Source organism: Herpailurus yagouaroundi, unplaced genomic scaffold (assembly GCF_014898765.1).
Source record: "Herpailurus yagouaroundi ecotype Mexico unplaced genomic scaffold, PumYag 483, whole genome shotgun sequence".
In the NCBI taxonomy this organism is placed as follows: domain Eukaryota; kingdom Metazoa; phylum Chordata; class Mammalia; order Carnivora; family Felidae; genus Herpailurus; species Herpailurus yagouaroundi.
The window spans coordinates 711496-731794 of NW_024412700.1; the positions used below are offsets into that span (position 1 = coordinate 711496).

The 20299-nt window shown below is 51.7% G+C and overlaps 1 protein-coding gene and 1 long non-coding RNA gene across 9 annotated transcripts in view; one reads left to right on the plus strand and one right to left on the minus strand.

Moving 5' to 3' along the window:
- The window catches only part of PRKAG2 (protein kinase AMP-activated non-catalytic subunit gamma 2), a 262603-nt gene that overhangs the window by 38900 nt on the left and 203404 nt on the right, over positions 1-20299 (minus strand). For 5 of the 8 annotated variants that reach the window (XM_040464567.1, XM_040464569.1, XM_040464570.1 and 2 more), the window contains 2 exons: positions 20139-20208; positions 477-583 (listed from right to left, as the gene is read on the minus strand). In XM_040464567.1, the coding sequence (XP_040320501.1) occupies positions 477-583; positions 20139-20208 (177 nt within the window). The remainder of the gene's footprint in view (positions 1-476; positions 584-20138; positions 20209-20299) is intronic. The other 3 variants (XM_040464568.1, XM_040464573.1, XM_040464574.1) reach the window with 1 other exon arrangement.
- On the plus strand, positions 9552-15775 carry LOC121022973 (uncharacterized). The gene is made up of 2 exons (XR_005787202.1): positions 9552-9658; positions 15562-15775. It is a non-coding gene; the product is annotated as an uncharacterized LOC121022973 (long non-coding RNA).

Below are 20299 nucleotides of genomic sequence, written 5' to 3' on the forward strand. Positions count from 1 at the left end.
CAAAATTTTTCTACTAAAAGAGACCAACAGAGCTCTCTCTCAACAGATGATCTACCTTAGTCCTTTTTTTCTTTTTAACCAGTATTATTTCAAATTAATTTATTGTACATTCTACTACGTAACTAAGAGAAAAGCTCGGGGTATCCTGAGGGAGGCATTAGTTTAATGGTTAATAGCTCAGGCTCTAACATGCGAGACAGACCCCGCCTCTTACCAGCTGTGTGGACTAAGTTATTGAATTCTAGAATCTATGGATTAAACTGTTCATTCAAACTCTTTGACTCCAGAACGACCGCCCTTATCTGGAGGAAGAGAGCGGTTTATGGCACGTTCTTTCCACGGCTGCCACGGGGACCGAGAACGCGGACGACAGCAATGTGCGGGCACGACACACCACGTGCGGAGCGTGGGGTGTCGCTGGGCTTGTCCCCGAGGTGGAGGCGTGCCAGCCGTCCGTGCGAATGGTGCACACTTACTTGTAACGTTGTATCAAACACCACAAGCTTTGAACTGGTGGGAACGATGTCGTAACACTTGTGTGACCTCATGAAGCGCATGTAGACGCCACTCTCTGAGTCTTCTGCTGAAAAGGAAAGAAAAAAGGCAGATGTCAGTAGTGACAAAGGACTTCCTCATCAGCTGAAGAGTACGTATGAGAGACCTGCAGCTACCAGACTTCATGGAAACCGTGAGCGGTCTGCCGCGTAAGAGTGAGAAGGCAAAGACGTTCACTCGTGGTGATTCTTTCTGTTCAACACTGCTGGACGCCCTCACCGGTACGGAAAGGCAAAGAGAAAACCAAAGGCGTACGGACGGCACTGGAGAAAGAAAAACTCTATCTGCAGACTGTATGATTTTTTTTTTTACACAGAAAGTAACAAAGAATCTACAAAAAGTTCCCAGGCCTAAAAAAAAAAAAAAAAAAATGAGGTTAGCAAGGTCACGATACAGCGTTAGTGAAAACAAACATGTAACTTACAAACAAATACATAATCTACATAATTGCTCAGTGGAAACATGGATCTACACAGGGAGACAAAGCGCTGGAAACGGTAACTATGTGGCCATGTACACAGATTATTTAAATCTTCGTAAATGTTAACTGACAGTTGGTGAAAGGGACGGCAGTGATTCCTGGGGGGTTACGGCACATTCGTACCGTGGGGGGTACGGCGTATTTGTACGTGAACTGCCCGCCACCACCATCCAACCGATGATGCAGAAATCTGGGCTTCCTCCTTGTCCCGCCGCCTCCTCCACCCTCACCCATTTGTCACGACTCACTGCAGAGTTTACCACAAATGTCTCCTAATCCGTCCACGTCCCTCTACCTCCACGGCTGCTGGTCTGGCTCCGACAAACGCCCTAACTTCCTGACTGGTCTCTCTGCTTTTGGTCTCGTTCTCTTCAACGGCTGCCCACACCGCGCCCAGAATGGATTCGGTCACGTCACCCCTCTGCTGAAAACACTTCAACGGCTTTCAGGAAAGACAAAATCCTTCAAGACCCGGCCTGAAAGACGCATCCCCTCCGGATCCCCAGCCTCGTCTGCCAAGTGCCTGCGCCCCAGTGTCCCCGCAGCTGCGAGGCCTTCTCTTAGTCCCTCCTAAATGCGACGCTCTCTCCTTCTACAGGAGCTTCAACCACCCTCTCCTCCGTCTTCAACACTCTGCCCATCTCTTCTTGGCCCCGTGAAATCCTCCTGCGCTAGAGCTCAGCTCGAGGACATGACGGGGAAGTTGCGGAACCGGAATTTAGACCCGGATGCCCTCTAGATTCCAAAGCTGTGATCCCAGCCGGGGTGATGGATCGCCCGCCGCCCCCGCCGGCAGCGGCCTCGCTCCTAACCTGTCCTCACGGTTCAGCTCTAAGTAGAGACCTCCGAGAGACTTCTCTGACAACGTCGCTCAGCCCACACTGATCTGTACATTTGGGGAAGATTAAAACTACCTGGGGGGAAAAATTACTTTATTGTATTTAGGAATGAGCAAAAGAAGTGTTCAACAGCGTGAACAGCAAGTTCCTCGACTGTGGAAGGAGCCCTTGGTATTCTGGTATTTCCTACTATCATAAACGCTCAGTATATGCCGCCTGGTTTGCCAATTTCGTGACAAACCACGTGAACACCCCCAAATCTCTGTGTTCACTCCTGACCCCCCTCCCAGGTACCATACTTCGTAATTCTACCATTCCCGTCACCTCCCGGCCAGCTCCCTCCTCCAGTATCTTCCCTCCTGCGTGTGGGATAGTCCGGCGTCTTGGTCTGGCGTTCACGAGCCTCCGTGGTCTGGCTTCTCTGTTTTCCCGCCTCGCGTCCCCACATCAGCAAGCGGCTCCCTGCCAAGTTCCCTGCCGGATTTAATCTCACTTTCTGGCTTGTCTGTTCCGCTTTAACTTCAACGTCTTTCTCTACTTTTCCTTGTCCCGTTTCAGCCCAGCCTCAGATGCCAAATTATCCACAAAACAGGTGAACGTTTGAGTGTTCACTACGGGCTAAGGATTTTTATATTGTACGCTAAGTGTTACAATCAATTACCTCCTTCAATTTATAGAACGACTCTGAGGGCAAACGCCTTAATTTCTTCGCTCTGCACACGAGCCGACGGGAGGTGAGGAGGGGCTGAGGAACTGGCCTAGAGTCAGCACTTAGAAGTAACCAAAGAGGGATCCAAATCCACGTCCGAGAGAGACCCCGACGCGTCTCAAGAGAACTCCGCAGTTTCAACTATGCACGCACGCACGCACGCACGCACGCACGTCCGACCGACGCCCGGGATGTGCTACGGTCCACACCCCGTGTCCCCGCTGAGATATAAAGATGAACAGCACAGGCGCCGTCTCTGCCCCCCATGCTCACGCGCTGGTGGAGAAGGAGGGCACCTGGACGGACGCCGCGTGGCAGGAGAAACCCTGGACCGCGTGAGGTCACGCGGGCGCACAATCCCCCCGGGGCCACAAAGGCAAGGAAGTCTAACCCCCTCCCCCCTTCTGAAGGCGTACCGACGTCCACCTGGGTTTCTCATCGGCTGTCCCTTTACAGCTCGTTCTCGGCGATCCGTGCAGCCCGAATACTCTCCTCCTTCTGGGGCGCTCCCTCCTTCGAACGACCGGGATCTTACTCATCCACTGCCTTCGTTCATTCAGCGAGTAACTACCGCGTGCGGTCTCAGTGTGGGTTCTCCCGGAGCGGGTCAGTTCGGATTTGCACGAGGCTTCTCTCATGACCTCGGTCTCGGGGTTATGTGTTTTGGGCAGAAGACCGACCGCAAGGTAAGGCGCCATCTCGCCCCACCGCATCAACGGCACCTGCCGGCGACACGACTTCCCACGTGGCTCGGTAGCGTCTGTCGGTTTCTCTCCGGCGGTGACTTTCTCCTCCTTCCGCGCGGCAGCCTTTGCGAGGAAGTCTGCACGCGCGGCCCACATTCAAAGGGTCAGGCGTTATGGGCCACCTCCTCGAGGGGAGGGCATCTACCTGAATTACTCAGAACTCTTCTGCACGAGACTGTCTACCTGTCTGTATCAGCATGGATTCCTAACGTTCATTTTATACTCTGACTTACAAACCTACACCGCACGGGGAGGGGTGAGGAAGGCCGCGGGGCGCACACCCTCCCCGCCGGCGGATCTGTGTGTGGCTGGGGAGCAGGCTCCGCGTCCAGACGGCCTCCCGCCCCGGCTCTGACGCCCCGCGGGCGCCCCCAGGACTTCCCTGCTCACACACACGGCCTCCACGTCAGCAGGGAGTTTGTGGAGAGCTGGGCTCGCTGAGCTCTTTCTCCGTGCGTGCTGCCTCGGCCGGCGGTGGTGGCGCGACGGCGGCTCCCCCGGTCCCTGCCCCAACACACACCAGCCTCCGCGACAGGAGAGACGCGTCTCCTCCGTCACCAGTGTCTTTCATCAGTATGGCGCTTCCGTGACGGTTCAGGAGCCGGTAAGGCAACGACGAACAAACTGTCACCAGAAGTCCACGCATTATTCAGCAGGCCCTAGTTTTTCCTCCCCTCCCAGGACGGCACAGGACATTCAGCCCTGGCTCGTCAGGCCTCTCGGCTGAGGGTTTTGAGGAGGACCTACAACATTTTAAAAATTTTTATGTATTTTTTTACTCAGAGAGCGTGAGTGCACGGATGAGTGAGCGGGGAAGGGGCAGAGAGAGGGGGAGAGAGAGAATCCCAAGCAGGCCCTACGCGGTCAGCACAGAGCCCGACACGGGGCTCAAACCCACAAACCGCGAGATCATGACCTGAGCTGAAGTCAAGAGTCGGACACGTAACCGGCTGAGTCACCCAGGGGCCCAAACGTTTTTTTTAAATGTGAGAAGCTTGGCCAAAGAAAGCAAGATGTTAAATATATAAAGCACATTATGACAAAATTTGATCCTGTAATAAGGACAGATTATTACTGTTGCGATAAAACGGCACGAATAACAAAAGCATTCGTAACTTAAGTTAGGAAAATCAAGCAAAATATTATAAAACGTCGTGGTTTCCCTCCACGGAGTGTAAACTTTCAGATTATCGGCAGCACCACTCGTATTATTTACGCTCTGATGAAGTCTCCAATCGCAAGTGAAGAAAGAAATGGGATGAAACAGAAAGTAAGAGGGCTGTGGAATTAAAGTAAAAAGAAAAAAACCCCAAACCCAAGACCATTCGACGAGAACAGGTTGTCTGGAACGCGTGATTCAAGTTCTCGAGAACGCGAGGAGTTCGGACTCCCGCTACTCGCAGGGAGCCCGGGGTTACGACGGCATCGGTGTCCCGTTCCTCATTCCTGGCCCTGCTGTTCCAGGTCGTCCCGGCACAGGACCAGAATCACGGAGCATCACACTGGCGCTTGAGTTACTGGGTTTGGAAGGACCCCTCCTCCGAGGACGCGCTGACCTACCGCTGGCCGAGCGGCTGCTGAAGGGGACTACTGGGAAGCAGAAACTGGGGTGAGGGGTTCGATTTCTGAAGGTTAAGGAAAGAATTCGAAGAACGCAGCAACTAAGTGTAAACGCGACCGCACACACGCGGGGTGGGAAAGTGTGAAAGCCAGCATTTCCTAGGGCAGGTCCGACTCCGTGGGGGGGGGCGCCGACAAGCCCTCGCTACCTCACGACACGCTACACGTCGTCGCACAGCACAGGGTCTCCACCACCTGACCCCATTCCCCCCCTCCCGGCCTCCTCTCCGACCACACCCTCTGGGAATCGTCCACTCTCAGGCCGGACTGACACTTCCCTTCCAAAGGATTCTGTGAAGTGTGGGAAGTTCAGCCCGGGGAACGCGCTCCTCGGGCTCCCGCCTCTGCTCTGCGCACGCTGTCCTGTATTCTGGAAGCGCGCTCTGCCATCCTGTTTTTGGCCCACTGAAATCCCACCTGCCTTCTGGCGGCTGAATAGTGGCTCCCCAAAATCTGTGCCCAGCTGGAACATCAGAACGAGACTTTGTATTTGGAGTCAGGGTCTCTGCGAGTGAAATTACAGCAAGGAACGGGAGATGAGACCGGCCTAGATTAGGTTGGGCCCTAAATCCAGAGACCAATGACCTATAAACCACAGAAGACGAGACACAGATGGAGGCGGCCACGGGAGGACGAGGCAGGGGCTGAGTCATGCAGCCACGGGCCAAGGGCCGCCAAGGACTGGGGGCGACCCCTAGAAGCTAGGAGAGTCGAGGACAATCACCTTGAATGAAGTTCTATCGTTCTAAGCTGCTATGTTTGTGACGGGGGCCTCAGAAAACTAACGTAGCTTCAAAGTTCAGTTCAAGGACCCGGAACACCTTCCGTGAAGCCTTCAAGTCGGAAGTAATTGCTCCTTTTAACATTCCCATTAGTGCTCTGTGAGCAATTAGCTTCTGGAGTCGTGGTACGCCTTGTACTAAAGTTACAGGTCTGCTTTCCTTTTAGATGGTAGCTTTGTGAGACACCGGACAGGCCTCCAGCAAGTTCCCAGGAGGTGTCAGGACAGGCTCGCACCTGCTGAATGGCAGAAAGACTCATGAGTAAAATGCGGAGGACAAAGTATGAGTCCAGGATTACTGTATTGCCTATCTATCCTCGGAGACAGAGACAGACACAGAGAGACAGAGCAGGGGAGGGTCAGAGAGAGAGTGAGACGCAGAATCCGAAGCAGGCTCCAGGCTCTGAGCTGTCAGCACAGGGCCGGATCCGGAACTGGACCCCATGAACCATGAGATCATGACCTGAGCTAAAGTCGGACGCTTAACTGACTGAGCCATCCAGGCGCCCCCCAAAGCACTCCAGTTTAAAAGAATGCTGGTGAATCTAGATTTAATGATCAGTAAAGAAACTTTACTTATACACCTTTGTAAGACTGAAGGCTTGAAAAGGGATGTTTTTGTCATGAAATGATGCATTTGTGGAAGTGCCCCATGTAATTTTTTAAAAAGTGTAACAGCATTAATCTAAAGCTTGAAAAGTGGTTGCAGGCATATTTTATATTGAAACTATTTTCTAATTCCACTGGACAAAACAAAAAGTAACTGAATTGAGCAAAACTGCAGAAGATGTTAAAATGTCCACATTATTATACACGGATTTTAAAACCCTGAAAATACAGCAAAACAACTTGACAAATTCACATTTCAGAGATAACCTCTAGAGTCATAAATTACTTTTTATAACCGATTTACATGGAATTTTAATTTAGAAAGACTCTGTAAAAACTGAATTCTAAGATGCTGTGATGCTCTGGCATTTCTAGCCTTAATGGTACAAAGACGAAAAGGACAGACTGTCACTGATGATTAGTCTAAGAAAGGCGAGATTCCCACAGAAGGAGAGCGAGACGAAGGGGCAGGTGGAAGGTGCTGGAAGTCTGGCTGGGAGTGGCTCGCAGATGGCTCAGTGGTGGGGATGGGAGAGAAGGGAGCAGCGGCCGGCTTCGGCGATGCAGTGACTCCCTAACCGTGTTGAGGCAGGACGCCTTCTGCCCACTCGGGGCCAGACGTGTCGGGAGACCATTCGGACTCTGCAGACAGCAGGTCAGGGGACACAATTAAAGCCTGTACGGAGGGCGACTGCTCCCTTCTGTGTGCTGTCCTAACTAAATCAGCCCCTGGCGTCCTCCCCGGCAGACGAAAACCGCGAGCCAGTCCCAGGGTTGACTTAACAGAGCCGTAGGGGCTGGGGGCCTACAGGACCGATGGAAGGGGGGGGGGGCCCTCACAGGGATGGTGGCCTGTCCTTGGGGGCAGGCTTTTCAAGCTGCCGTCGGGCAACCGCGGGGAAGAGGCTCTGCTAGGCCACAGCCGGCAACATGCACACCTGACTCCAGGCCACATCCCGCCTCCTTCATTCGCCACGACTGAACACTGCACCTTGGGTGACATCACGGGTCACGGTCATAGATCCAAACCACATCTCAAAGAGCTAAGTGTGCACAGATGAAGGCATTTTGAAACAAACATCACGTGTCACCCCGGACTTCACTGAAAAACCCTCTAAACAAAAAGCCCGACTCCTTATCTCCAATCCCCACGAATTTTTTTTAATATATTTTTCATTTTTTTTTAATGTTCATTGAATTTTAAGAGATATATATAGAGAGACAGAGCATAGGCAGGGGAGAGACAGAAAGAGAGGGAGACACGGAACCCGAAGCAGGTTCCAGGCTCTGAGCTGTCAGCACAGAGCCCAACACGGGACTCGAACTCATGAACCGTGAGATCATGACCTGAGCCGAAGTCAGATGCCCAACCCACTGAGCCACCCAGGTGCCCCTCCAATCCCCACGATTTTAACTTAATATACAGACCTTGCATTCTCATTCCACTAAAGATCAATGTTAGTTTTTCTTTTAATTTGTTAAATATTTTTGAAAGAGAGAGAGAGAGAGAGATAGAGGGAGGGAGAGACAGAGAGAGAGGGAGACAGAGAATCTGAATCAAGCTCTGCGCTGTCAGCACAAAGTCTGATGTGGGACTCGAACTCACGAACCATGAGATCAAGACCTGAGCCGAAGTCAGATGCTCAACCAACTGAGCCACCTAGGTGCCCCAATGTTAGAGGGTTTTTTTTGTATTTTTCATCTTTGTAATGTAAAAAATTTAAAAAAAATTTAATGTTTATTTTTGAGACAGAGAGAGAGAGAGAAGGGGGGGGGGCAGAGAGAGAGGGAGACAGAGAATCCAAAGCAGGCCTCCAGACTCTGAGGTGTCAGCACAGAGCACGATGCGGGGCTCAAACTCACAAGCTGTTGAGAGCATGACCTGAGCCCAAGTTGGACACAAAACTGACTGAGCCACCCAGATGCCCCTAAAAAAATTTTTTTTAATGTTTATTTATTTTTGAGAGAGAGAAGGATTGTGAGTGGGGGAGGAGAGCAGAGAGGGAGAGACACAGAATCCAAAACAGGTTCCAGGCTCTGAGCTCTCAGCCCAAAGCCCGATGTGGGGCTCAAACTCATAAACCGTGAGATCGTGGCCTGTGCTGAAGTCTGATGCTTAACCCACAGCCACCCAGGTGCCCCAATATGTTAGTTTAAAAAAAATTTTTTTTATCCTTTATTCTACATTTTGAAACACAAGTTTACCTAATACATACGGTATCTTTTATTTTTTTAGAAGACCACTGAAAATAGTTGGGCAAGAAATGGGAACGAGGAAGTTGAAGTATACGGGAAAGACCACACTCATGTAAGTTTCCCTAAAGTGCTTAGAAACGCAAATATTAACAAAGCCAAAGCTTAAATATAATTTTACAGGTATGAGGTTTACCCACTCTATCGGTAAAGTTCTTTTCCAAGAAGTAGGATCCTGTTTTTGTTACGAGGCGGTAAAATAAATGAAGTGCCTTCGGTTTGTTCTCTCCATGCTTTCTGCATTTGGGATCGAGCGAGCCAGGGTGAGTACCTCTGCGGAGAGAACTGCATCAGCTCTGCTAGGCAAGGGCGGTCAAAGACTTGGTAGAAAGAAGTGTGGGTAGGTTAAAGGCACGCCGGCTCCCCAGCGAGTGCAAAACGGGCTGCAATAAATGCCCAAGAGATGTCACAAACAACGCCATGACCTTGAAATTGTATGGGATTTCCCCCCCATTTCAAAATGGCTTCATGTTTAATCTTGGGAACCACACGACTGAAGCATCCACCCTCCCCTACGTTCCCTCGTTCTTAGGACACAGATTATTAAGCTGAAGCAACGGGGAGGACCGAGGTTAGTTCACAGAGGTCAAGTCCCAAGCACCGACGGGTCGGCAGGGTGGAGACCGCCCTGACGGCGAACGCCAGGAAGCACTTCACTGCTGCCCGGCGGCTTCTGTCAAGTATGTTCCCAGCAATTTAAAGGCGTTTCCTTCTCTCTCTCTAGCTTACTAAGGATTTTGTTAAAGGCACATATTTATCAATTGCTATTTCAGTGTCTACTGAGATGACTAGAGGGTTTTCTCCTTTAACCTGCTGACATTAATTCCTTAGCGATTTCTTAAGAAGCTGCGGTTTTCTTGCATTTCCAGGACAACACCCAGCGTGGTCACCGTGCAGCGAGTGGCTCCTTTTGCTGATGCTTACGCAGGGGTTCTGCCTGTATTTTCAAGGCCAGGCTAACCATCGGGTTTCTTCCGTGCCATCAGTTGGTCTGGGTGTCAGGATGAAGCTAGCTTCACGGAATGAGCGTGGAAGCTGCCACCTTTTCCTGTGCCCTAAAATCACGTAAGTAACTTACACAGTACTTGTTCCTTGAAGGTTTTACAGAGTGCACCCACTGACAGGCTGAGCACTGGCCCTCTTTTGCAGGGGCAGGGGAAGGAAGGCTTAGGACTTTTTTAAGCTTATTTATTTTGAGAGAGAGAGAGAGACACCGTGAGTGGGGGAGGGGTAGAGAGAGAGAGAGGGAGAGGGAGGGAGGTAGGGAGGGAGAAAGAGGAGAGAGAATCCCAAGCAGGCTCTACACTGTCAGCACACAGCCTGAAGCAGGGCTCAAACACACTAACTGTGAGATCATGACCTGAGCTGAAACCGAGAGTCAGATGCTTAAGTGACTGAGCCACCCAGGTGCCTCGACTTTATTTATTTTGAGAAAGAGAGAGGGCACACACGAGCGGGGGAGACGCAGAGAGGGAGGGAGAGAATACGAAGCAGGCTCGATGCTGTCAGCACGGAGCCCACGTGGGCTCACAAACCATGAGATTACGACCTGAGCCGTGATCAAGAGTCAGATGCTTAATGGACAGCCATCCAGGTACCCCAAGGCTGAGCACTTTTAATTCCTTTTTTTAAGAAACAGCTTTATTGAGCTATAATTCACATCCATAGATAGAGTTCACCTATTTAAAGTGTACGATTCAACTAAGACTACTTTTAAATTTCTTTTATGATGACTGAAACGAGTTTTTTAAAATTTATTGATATAATTTGGTCTACTCAGGTTTCTTTTAAATGCTATTTCCTAAATCTTTGCATTCACAATTAGAGATTTCCCCCCCCCCCATTTCTAAAGCTTTGCATTGTCACTCATGACATTCTTGAACACATCTGACAAAGGTTTACCCACTTTTTTGGTCTTTTCCCAGAACTCAGTTTTTGGTTTTCTTGAGCAAGACTACCTTTTGTGTTCGTTTTCACTGACTGCTGTCATTTTAGTAGGACTTTATGAGGGGAAGGAGACAAATGAACGTGTTCAGCAAGTCATGTGGAGTCACAGCATGGCGGCCAGCCCAGTCGGGTGGGCAGAGACCGGGAGTCCCCCCGCAGTGGGCGATTCAGGCAGGACGCTGCTTGCGCTGACCCGTCCCCCTCGGCCACGGCTTAGGCGCTTGTCCACGGTGCGTGCACGCCCCTGGGTCCGGCAGTACGGCGGGTCCTCCTGCAGCGGGCCCTCTGGCCCCCCCACCGTGGCGCATCGTCTGCAGAGTGGGGCGTGAACAGGAGACCCCTTTACGGGGCCCCCGGGCTCCTCCCCCAGGGACTGCAGGTCCCAGCGGGATGGGGTGTGGAAGCCAGAACGGGACAGAGCTAGACCAAACCCAGGTTAGAACTGTCACCACCTTGGGTGTGACCTCGGGCTAGGCGCCCGCATTTCTCCACTTGTCACGCGGGGATAACGCTATCTCCTTGCAGGGTGGCTCGGAGGGAATGGGGACAGTCCGACCCCCGGTCCCCAATGCTGCCGACCGGCCAGCGCGGGCAGCGCTCACCTGCCTCGTGGGCCCTCCTCGGGCCGTCACCTCAGCTGTACCTGCGGGCACTGTCCTGCCCAGCAGGGGAGGCAGCAAATGCTATACTCCTGTCACTTAATCCACATATAATCCTATTAGCTGGAGGCTGCTAGTCTGTCCCAGTTACGGATGAAACTGACGCTCGAAATAACTGGCCTGAGGTCTCGCGGCGACTACGTGGAAGGAATGGGACTCCAAGCCGGCTCTGCCCCTGTGCTCTCAGGGGCTACGACACGAAGGACATGTGCAACTCAAGGGGGGCGGGGCACAAATACGCTCCAAAGCTCGAGAAGTCCGTGTGGCAGGTGAGAGCCAAACACAGGGTATAAATCCGCACATGAGAACGCGGACGTGTGTGTTCCCGAGGAGGTCCTCACGGAACAGGTGATCTATAAAACAAGTGGCAGCAGCTTGCTGCGAGTGACAGGTGACCAATGTATAACGGTGAATCACGGGGGTTCCGTAAATTCAGATTCACAGGAAACAGCTCAGAGCGGGAAAGCAGCAGCAAATCAAGCAGATTAAAAAGTGACAACAATTTAACTCAGAGGTCCCCAAATTGGTTTCCTCCTCCGAACTGCCGCCCCGTTTCTCATCGGAGATAAGCGAGGCTTCTTTCCCCCTGACGTCAGTGCCGCTGTAATCCCAGCCACAGAAGAAAGATCTAAGAGACGTTTTCCTCGGTTGCCGGATTACGTAAGTAGGTCCTCTGCTGTCACCCCGCACGCCCCCACCTGTCACCACTCTGCGATCAGGAGGCAGTAACTTGGCAAATGGATTTCCACTGACTGCCTTTCACAGAAACACCTTATCTCTTTACAAGAAAGAACACTTTCTAAAACGCGAAGCTTATGTGCCCGAATCAAGTCGAAAGCTCCTCACACGGGGAACAAACATGTACTGGAAACGGAAGTCGTCTTCACCACGGCATCTTTGAAACACGGCAACTGTTAAGTTTTCTGTCCCCACCCTCACGGAGCTCACAAGCCAGTGACAAAGAAACACAAGGAAACGCGTTTCTCCTTAACAGCCCGTATAGATATCCAGGGAGGACATGCGAAGTCCTCTCTGGGGCTGTCGGAAAGGCTCCCCCAGGGAAGTGACATCGGGGCTGAGAGCTGACGAGAAGTAGCAGGTGGCCGGGAGGAGAGGAAGCGCAGCCCGGGGAGGGGGGCGCGGCCTGCGAATGTCCGGCAGCCGAGGCACCAAGCAGGGCGGCCGGGACAGGTGCAGGGAGCCGCGAACACAGACACGCAAGAAGGGGAGGCAGGGGCAGGCACCAGGGACGGCGGAGCGCAGGGCAGGAAACCTGAGCACGGCAGTGACGTGACTTGTGTGTGTGTGTGTTTATTAAAAAATTTTTTAATGTTTATTTATTATTGAGAGACAGCACGAGCAGGGGAGGGGCAGAAAGAGAGGGAGACACAGAATCCGAAGCAGGCTCCAGGCTCCCAGCTGTCAGCACAGAGCCCGACGCGGGGCTTGAACTCACAAACCGCGAGATCGTGACCGGAGCTGCGGAAATCGGATGCTTAACCAGCTGTGCCACCCAGGTGTCCCACGTATGTGCTTTTATAAAACACCTCCGGGGGCAGCAGCTGAACTTGACTGGGGGGTGGAGCAGGTGCTGGGAGACAGCGGGCTGCTTAACAGGTCAGCAGCAACACGGACGGGCTGGCCCCGAGTGACGGCAGGAGTGACGGGCACTGGCAACGGTCTGAGGGCTCCATCACCCGGACGCGGGCACACAAGCTCCAGCATCACTCCTGTTACAACGACAGCGAGGCGGACGTGATGCCACTTAATGAATTCGGCCGGCCGAAACCAGGGGGAGGGGGTGCAGGAGGCTAGAACGGAGGCCGCGGGCGAAGTGGTCGGCAGAGATGGCCAGCGGCAGCTGCGTACTCAGGAGAGATGTGGGTGAGGTGTCTGTTTGGGCATCATCAGTTATGAAGCACTGTGGTCACGAAACACGTGGGATTAAATTTTTATTTTTTAATTTTTAAAAAAGATTTTATTTTGAGAGAGACAGAGACTCTCAAGTAGGCTTCACGCTCAGAGCGGAGCATTGAGCCCGACGCGGGGCTCAATCTCACAACCCTGAGATCGTGACCTGAGCCGCAATCAAGAGGTGGACACTTAACCAACTGAGTCACCAGGCGCCCCTAAATACATGGCATTAAAACATGGGGCAACAGGCCCCGGGGTAAATAAAGTGATGGCAGAGAGCAAGGCGGCGGACAAGAAGGCGGGTAGGCACAGGGCAGGGTGGCCGGGAGCAAGTTCGACATCCCACACTCTGGAAACAAGAGTCGGGACCATCAAGGAGAGAAAAGCAACGGCCAGACGTGCGTGAGGTGGCCACGAGGGGGCTGTGCAGTACACGGGAGCAGAGACCATCTTTGTGGACTGTTACTAAGAGTTGAAGGGAAGAAGGGGCCTGACAGGTGTCCCCCGGAGTCTGCACCAGGCAGCCCCTGGAAATGGCCTCAGTGGCTCAGGCGGAACGTGCCGGAGGTGGGAACACGTAGAGGGTTTCCGAGTAAAAGAGGATTCCGGGTTGGTTACGCACCCTGGCTCAGACCACAGGACCGTATTTGAAACCTGGTTCTCCACCTTCCCACATACGTCCCGGAGACGGTGACTTAACCTCTTTCTTGATTTCTTCCTCTATAAAATAGGGATGACAAAAATATTTACGTCTCGAGGCTATTGTGAGGATTAGATAAACGTGAACACTTACAACAGTGCTCAGTGCACTTCATGCACGCTGGTTAGGAGAACCTCCAATACCGGATATAAACAATCTTCCCATTTCTTTCGAGTCAACTCCAAATGCTCTGTCAGGCTTCCCACTTTAAAATCCGCAGAGGGGCGCCTGGGTGGCTCAGTTGGTCAAATAAACGTCTGACTCTTGATTTCAGCTCAGGTCATGAGTTCAGCTCACAGTCTGTGAGTTCGAGCCCCACGCAGCACTCTCTCTCTCTGTCTCTCAAAATAAATAAGTAGACTTAAAAAGCCTCAGGGATCCCAGTATAACATCTTTCAGGGACTTTGCAGCCCACGCAGAGCTGCAGGATGGGACCATCCTGGGCACTGTGCCACCATCCGAATCACGGGTCTGGACCGTGGCCCCTGACTGGTGGGGTCGCAGCTGAGGGCCTTCACGGAGCAAAGTCGGTCTTGAGAGGGAAGGTCATGGAGACCAATCCTTCATAGAGAGGACCGGACTGCTGTCTCAGCTCCCGAGGACTTTCTGGAAGTTGCTCGTGAGGCCTAGCCAAGAGATCCCGGTTTCAAATACCTCGAGTCTCCCCTCTTTATCTCAGGTAGTCAGGATCTTTCCATTTCAGGTAATGACACCTCCCCAGGCCACAAGACAACCGTTCTATCTCATCAAATCTAAGATACCATCAAATGTGAAGCTATAGCCTAACTTTACAGACATTAAAATGTATACCTAAAACCTATTAAATATGGCAAGCTTTTAAATACGGGTCAGCTAGAGATGAAAACAAATTTTTTTAAGTTTATTTTGAGAGCAAGCGGGCATTTGTGTGAGCCCATGTGGGGGGGGGGGGGGGGTGGGCAGAGAGAAAGGGAGAGAGAGAATCCCAAGCAGGCTCCACACTGTCAGCACAGAGCCCGACTCAGGGCTCAAACTCAACCAGCTGTGAGATCATGACCTGGGCCGAGATGAAGAGTTGGACGCTCAACCGACTGAGCCAGCCAGGCGCCCCAAGGAAAAAAAAAATTAATTGTAAATATTTCATAAAATTGTAACTACTTTTATAATTAAGAGAGAATCTGTTGTCTGAGATGAGTATGCAAACGGTAGGGAAGGCCAGAGTTTGGATGATAGATGATCGGAGCCTTCCAATAATCTAGAACAATCTAATCATCCTGGAGAGGTACCCAAAGGTGGGGGGTGGGGTGGGCAGACTACAAACCTATCACTGTAGCGTCTCTACCACTAGAGGGCAGCACTGTTCACATGAAAGCCAATGTCCCACCAAGTGGACTGGGCTGAGCCTCACTGGGCAGCGGCTCTGAGGCCAGTGATAAGGGGGTGCTCTGACGGGTCCCGGCAAAAACATAGAGAGACAATTCTCCCTGAAGTCAGAGCAGTGTTTCTCAAACTTTTCACTGTCCAATCCCCCCTCTGAAACTTTTTATATATTCCCCCCCCCACCCCCCAACTGTCCTACGCCTGTGAAACTATGATCTGGCAGAAATCCTGGATATCCGTTCACGTAACACGGCCCTTTGGAGAGCCACAAGCCACTGTAATAGCTAAGATTTTTTGTGTCCTGACAACAACCAATCTTTGCTCGCTTTGCTTCCCCAGTTGAAAAGGAACGCGTTTGAGCGAGCACCAATTTTTGGTTCTGTTTATAGAGTGGTTGCTGCTTGCTTTAGGCCGTATTTTTGAATCAGAAGGAAAAGCTCAAGTTCACCAGGTGCAGGCCCTGTTTTACGCAGAAAACTCCCGGTGACAACAACAGCAAAACAAGCGGCAGGGCCCCAAGCGACTGTGGATTATGAGGATACGGCTACTTTACTACCAAACGAGGCCTAACATTCTGACCTGACAAGTTATGCTTTGCCTCCTTAAAAAAAAAAAAAAAAAGTGGCCCCTGTTTCTTCCCTATTTTTGATCAGCGTAGACAAGGTTGACCAGTCTCGCCGGCAAAGTGAGCTGGAGGTGAGTTCTAGAAAGCTAATAGTTTGGAGGAGGCCGTGAGGGTGAAGAAGGCCAGGGAGGACCCCAGAGGTGGTCTGGGATCAGGGAGGAGGCAGAAGGCGAGGGAAGAGGCAGGCTGGAGAGCCAGCTAAGTGAGAGGAGAGCGCCACGGCGAGTTACCAAGACCCTGAAATAACTGAAGAGTCTGTGACAGCTGAAGGGACAAGAGGGAAGCCGGGAGAGAACACGGATACTTCCAAGGGGCTGTCCAATTCTCGAAGCATGCCCAAAGTACAGACTGAGCGATCGTGACTGAGCTGCTGGTACTTATCTACAGCATCCCTGCGCTGTGTTTACGTCCCTACTCAGTACTTGTGCTTGGTCCTGCCATAAAATACGTTCCAGACAGTTCATCCGGATAAAAGAAAAACATTAACGTGACTGACCTCTGAATAAAAAAATTGAAAAGCAGACGCATAAAGCGACTGCTATGGGTGAGGCAGTGTTCTCCCCCCTCTGCATACACAGAACCACCGGGTCCCCTCAACGCTCCCGCGGAGTAACACTCACGGAGGCGCCGCACGAAGATTCCGGACACTGCTGAACCCCTACTGTGTGCCGGCCACATCAGGCACGGGGAACAGCAAGACGAACTGTGAAAAGAGGCGCAGAAGGGATCTGGGGGACGGCCTCGAAGAGGGGGCAAGATCTGGGTAGAGCCTCGAGGCATGAGTAACACGGACAGGGCGGAGACAGGGAGGAAGAGAAGGTCTTGCGGTCAAGGTAACGGAACACTCTAAGGCACAGAGACCGTGAGAGGTATGCAGAAATCAAGACGCGCGCGCAGCGCAGGGTCTGGCCAACTACACCTGGGAGCCAAATCCGGCCCGTGTTTACAAATGAAGGCTTACCAGAGCACGGCCTGTTGGGCTGAGTTTGGGCTTCGGCTGCCTTCCGCCTCGCTGCCGCACGGGCGGGCAGAGGAGTCGTGACCGAGCCCGAGCCACAGACCATCTGGCCCTTTGCAGAAGTGTGCTGATGTCTGTTCTGGAGCCTTGCTACTCACAGAGGGGTCTAGGAAGCAGCCGCCGCCGCCCCTGCGGGCCTGGCAGAAACGCAGACCCCCAGGTCCCAGCCCAGAGCCCCAGAATCAGAACCTGCCCCTTAAAAAGATGTCTGGCGATCTCTGGCACAGACAGCCCTCCGATCACTGGCGTGTACGGCTGGGAGGTGGCAGCGAGGTTGCAAATGAAGAGAAGCACCCACTTATCCTATATACAGACGGCAGACAGAGGTAAAGAGCTTCCCGCAAAGGAGGAATCTGATGGTAAGGAGCGCTGGCGGCAGAACGGGGGCAAGGCCGCTGGCGTCAGAATCCAGGCAAAAGATGACCCGGACCCCCTGACCAGGTCGCGGTACGGCTTCTCCTTCCTTCCCAGAAGCAAACGACATTTGAAGAGACTACTCCGACTTCGCCAGCGCCCCCAAATTACTTCTGACAAATACAGTATTGGTTGTAACTTATCAGGAAACAGAAAAACACTCGGTAACGAAAACATTCGGCATCACGTGTTCTGTGCCTGCCAGACTGAGTATCTCCGTCTAAGCAACGCATCCCGAGAGCAAGGCAGAAACGACGACAGTCATGGTTAAGGAGTTTGAATTTTTTTTCACTTTATTTGAGAGACAGAGAGCGCGTGAGAACCGTGTGCGCCTGTGTGCGTGCAAGCACGCGTGTGCGAGTGGGGGAGGGGCAGAGAGAGAGAGAGAGAGAGAGAGAGAGAGAGAGAGACAGACAGACAGACAGAGAGAGAATCCCAAGCACGGACAGTGCAGAGCCCAACGCGAGGCTCAAACTCAAGAACCGTGAGATCACGACCCGAGCTGAAATCGAGAGCTGGGTGGACGCTTCACCGACGGAGCCACCCGCGGGCCCCAAGAAAGAAGTTTACAGATCAAATGAGGATCCATTCAACAGCCACCTGTGATGACGGCTGCTAACACGTAGTTCACAGGATATTGAAGGGTGTAAAGGCTTAAGCTGTGAGGACCTTCCCCACCCCCGCAAATAAACGTAAGATTCTGCTGGATATTCAGTTTTTCCATCCTATGGATGAATAAGCAATATAAAGTTCAAAAGAAACAAAGCAGCATTTTAGACAAGCATGCCGACACTATTTCTTTTTCTAGCTCTGCTAACGGCTTCTGAGCAAGTGCTTAACGTTCTGCCTTCTTAAAAAAATCTAGAAAAGTTTGACAGGGTTATTTGTGGGATTCAGCCTGCTTTAAAGTAATGACAGCGATATAGATAAAAATAGATGGGCGAAAACAGGAAATCCCTTTCCTTAGATGCTTAGGTTTCATACTTCATATTCATTATGTCGGCAGAAACAATGCAAAAGAAACCAGGCCCGTAGATCTGCTTTGAGAAACGCAACATAATTAAATCAATAAATCTCAAGTAAGAAAAAAAAAAAACAAAACGTGAAATCCATGTCGAGAAGACTCTCCATGTTAAGGTTTGTTAATAAAAGCCTACAAAGTCCATGAATTCGGTATAATGGTTAATGGCATTAAAAAAAAATAGTAACTAACACGTCCACAGTGCTTACTATGGGTTTACACCGTCCTAAATACCATTACACAAATTATCTCATCTAATCCTCAAAACACCCTGGTATTAGCTTCATCTTACAAACGGGGAAAGTAAGGCAGACGGAGGACCTCAGTGATTTGTCCCAAGTCACATGGCTACACGAGAAATGGAGCTGAGATGTGAAGCTGGGTCTATGTCCTTAACCATAACTGTGCTGTCCTTCTAACGCATGTGGTCTCCACTTTCCTCTGGCCCACAAGTGAATCTGCAAAAAGTTTAAACGCAATAGACTCTTATTACTGATATCAGGGACAAAGAAAACCCCTACGATACAGACACTCGACATCTTAACGGAAAGGGAGGCGCACCGTATTGTTCTGTGGACAGTGGCCAAAATTTGACCCGCGATAGGCAACTGATGAGTAATGAGGAGGATTCGATTTAAGATACTGGATTATTTTTCAGTAGGAGAAAATGCAAATTAAGTCCCAGTAAGATTATGAAATGTATCACGTAACTGCTCGTGAATAATAAATATGGATGCAGACTTCTAATGATAATTACTACGCGTGCATTATCTTCTAGCAACGTGCTTGTGAAATGCTGCAGGGAAGCTAAAACATAAAATGAATGCAGGTACAGGCCTAATACTATCTGGCTGACATTCTCATGTTGGCCGTGCATGCTTATTTAAGTCATTGCCTGGCTGTAAATGAACAAAAGTATTAAAGTAAAGTTGGCACACGGCACAGCATCCACATGGCACATTCTTTGTTCCAGGAGCTTTATTCCATGAATACTCCTGGGGCAAAGAGAAGTCACTAAATAAATAAAGCAAGCACACGAGATAGCGTGGAGTTCTTTCAAATTAAATTCCTCAAACTGTCAAGCATCTCGTACAAAGTTCTTTTCCGACTCTGAGCTCGCCATATTCCATCTCAAATACCAATTCTGGCAAAGAACAAGCTTTGCGCCCTTTGCATTTTAACAGTTTCAAAATAAAATCCAGGTGAAAGCTCATCGCATTCCGTTTCAAATATCAATTTTGCCAAAGAACGAACTCACCCCCTTCACGTTTCAACAGCTTCCTCACAAGATCCAGGTAAGTAAGAAGCAAACAGGGCAGGAGAGAGAAAACCCGAGCGAGCGCAGAGGCGACAGAAATGATGGAGTGACAGGGTCACCTGAACTCAAACCCAATTCACGAAGCCGCTTCTGGTTTTCCTATTTAACTTTCCCTATTAACCAGAAGACACACCCTGCCGGTGGTATTTTCGGAAATACAGAGCAGGGAACCGGTTGGTGTTATTTTAAGGTATGGGCCATCAACGCAATTTGGGGGTTACCTCTACGTGTACGGCGGCACCACAAACAATTTCTGCTGCATGACACCTGGCTCTCCCTCGAGTTGGGCTGGTTAGGACAAAAGGGCCGCCCCTCGGAGCCGATGGCCGGGGTTCGGGGCTCCCCTCCCGGACCCAGCCCGGATTCCAACCACCCCCCCACCCCCACCCCCGATCGGCACCCGCGGGCCACTGCAGCCGTCCTCGGCCGGCTCGGCGTCTGCATCCCCGGCCGCGCTCGGCAGCCGGGGCCGCACGGCCTCCGGGGCGTGAACCCCGGCGGTCCCCGCGCCCCGGCCCCTCGGCGTCGAAACGGAGCGCGTTCCGGCGGGGGCGGGGGGGGGGCACTCACCTTCTTCTTCCAACTCGAATTTCTCCAGCATGCCGGCTTCCGCAGGTCCCGGGGCCGCCGCCAGCGCCGCCTGAGGAGGAGGAGGACAGGGATCAGCATGCGCTCGGCGGCGCTCGTCCCGGCCGCGCGGGCGGGGGCGCGGGGGTGCGGGCGGGGACGCG